Source organism: Pygoscelis adeliae, unplaced genomic scaffold (assembly GCF_000699105.1).
Source record: "Pygoscelis adeliae isolate BGI_AS28 unplaced genomic scaffold, ASM69910v1 Scaffold3, whole genome shotgun sequence".
NCBI classification, from domain to species: domain Eukaryota; kingdom Metazoa; phylum Chordata; class Aves; order Sphenisciformes; family Spheniscidae; genus Pygoscelis; species Pygoscelis adeliae.
In genome coordinates, this window is record NW_008824446.1 from 2,284,926 (window position 1) to 2,286,723 (window position 1,798).

General features: G+C 43.6%; 1 protein-coding gene across 1 annotated transcript in view; it reads right to left on the reverse strand.

Moving 5' to 3' along the window:
- GREM1 (gremlin 1, DAN family BMP antagonist) overlaps nucleotides 1–490 on the reverse strand; it is a 1,930-nt gene extending 1,440 nt beyond the window's left edge. The window contains exon 1 of the mRNA XM_009321006.1: nucleotides 6–490. Within this exon, the coding sequence (XP_009319281.1) occupies nucleotides 6–490 (485 nt within the window). The remainder of the gene's footprint in view (nucleotides 1–5) is intronic.
- Between the last annotated feature and the right edge of the window lie 1,308 nt (nucleotides 491–1,798).

The following is a 1,798-nucleotide window of genomic DNA, read 5'->3' on the forward strand; positions in this document are numbered from 1 at the left end:
GGGGCTGAAGCTCAGGGCAATTGAGTGTAACAGTCATGGTGGTGAATTTCTTAGGCTTGCAGAAGGAACAAGATTGGAAGGAGCCTTCCTCTTTACGGACATGCCTGGGGATGTAGAAGGAATTGCACTGGCCGTAGCAGAACCTGTTGATAATGGTACGGCTGTTGCAGCCTTCTTCATGGATAGTTTGTTTGAGGGGTTGAGTTTTACACCAATCCCGCTTTAGGTATTTGCGCTCAGTGATGTGCAATGCCTCCTGACTAGACTCCAGCACCTCTTCCGCAGGCATCGAGGTACCTTTTCCTCGTTCTCGATGCCTAGAGCCCGACTGCTGCTGTGTCTGCATTTGCTCTGAATCATTGGGCTGATCTTTGTCAGGAGGAGGGATAGCACCTTGAGATCCACGATTCCTCTTTCTCCCTTCTGCTGCTGGTAGCAGAAATCCCATCAGAAGAAACACAGCACCGATGGCATACAGTGTGCGGACCATCCTATATGGAGGAATTTGAGGGAATAAAGCACAGTTGTGGATTTCATTTATCAACAGAAGTCAGGTATGCAGTAAATTTTCAGTTCCATAAAAGATACATGTGTGTGTGTGCGCGCGCACTTATAAAAGATAAGCATTTAGCCTTTAGCAGCTGGAAAGCTGTTTCCAGATTACCAAGTGATAAAAGCTTTAATGTACGGTGATTGAAAGTCAGTAAGTCCAAACAGAATTTCATTTTGTGTAGCATGCATCTTTTTCCAGATCTTTTCTCCATATACATTACCCTAGTTAAGAGTTCTCATTCCCTTCCTATAGCTCACTGACATTAGGAATGTTGCTCCTGACTTACACTGGTGGAAGAATAGATTTCATGCTACACAAGGATTTATATGACATAGCTATCTGCAATACCAGAGGACTAAACTCTTTGACTCAGGAGATCCAGTGTAGTTACGTGTTCCTTAGACTCAGCAGCTTTGTACAGCTTCTTGCATAATATACATCCAGAATACAATGCGCATGCTATATCCACCTGTTGTCTGAATTACTGCATCCCAAGCTCTGTCACATTGCCCCTCTGAATTGGTCCAATGCATCTGAGTGTAATGAAGCTTAAGGTAAGAGATGTGCAACAAGATAGGCAACTAACATAAAAGAATATTTAGGTAGAGGTTAAAAGAGATGCATCTGTAATTTCAAAGTACACTTTCTCACGCATTACTCTGAATCCTTGACAGAAGTTACACAGATGCAGTCACAGTGTTAAGAGTTTTTCAGATCTCTAAATTTTAGTCGTTGTATAGAGCATATTGAAAGGACATATGAGGACAGCAGAGTTTCATATATGACATTAAGTATCATGAGGTATCAGTATCAGAAAAGAAAGTAGTTTGTGCACACACACACACAAAAAAAAACCACTTCAAGAAGTGCAGTAAGTGGAGACTATTGGGTTCTTCAAAACAGTACCCCTGCTCCAAACCTAATTACTAGCATAGGAACAGCCTTTCTTGCTTCCCTTATTCCACCATTTCTGCTGCTTCCCAAAGCTCTGAGCTCCTTTGGCTGCTCAGTCAGCTCAAGACACCAACCAGCCAGGAAGAAACTCATCAGCTGTCACACTTTCCCCACTTCCAGAAGTACCATGATCTCTGTGTTGTTCTGGAAAGCAAGGGGTGTGGCAGCAAGAGAGACAGATCAGGGAATGAGGCTGTCAGGGGACCCTCCCCATGGGAAGCCTGGAAGAAACCACCAGAAATGAGCGACTGTTTGCAAAAACCCCATAAAACAGCAGAACTGCAAAGAGGC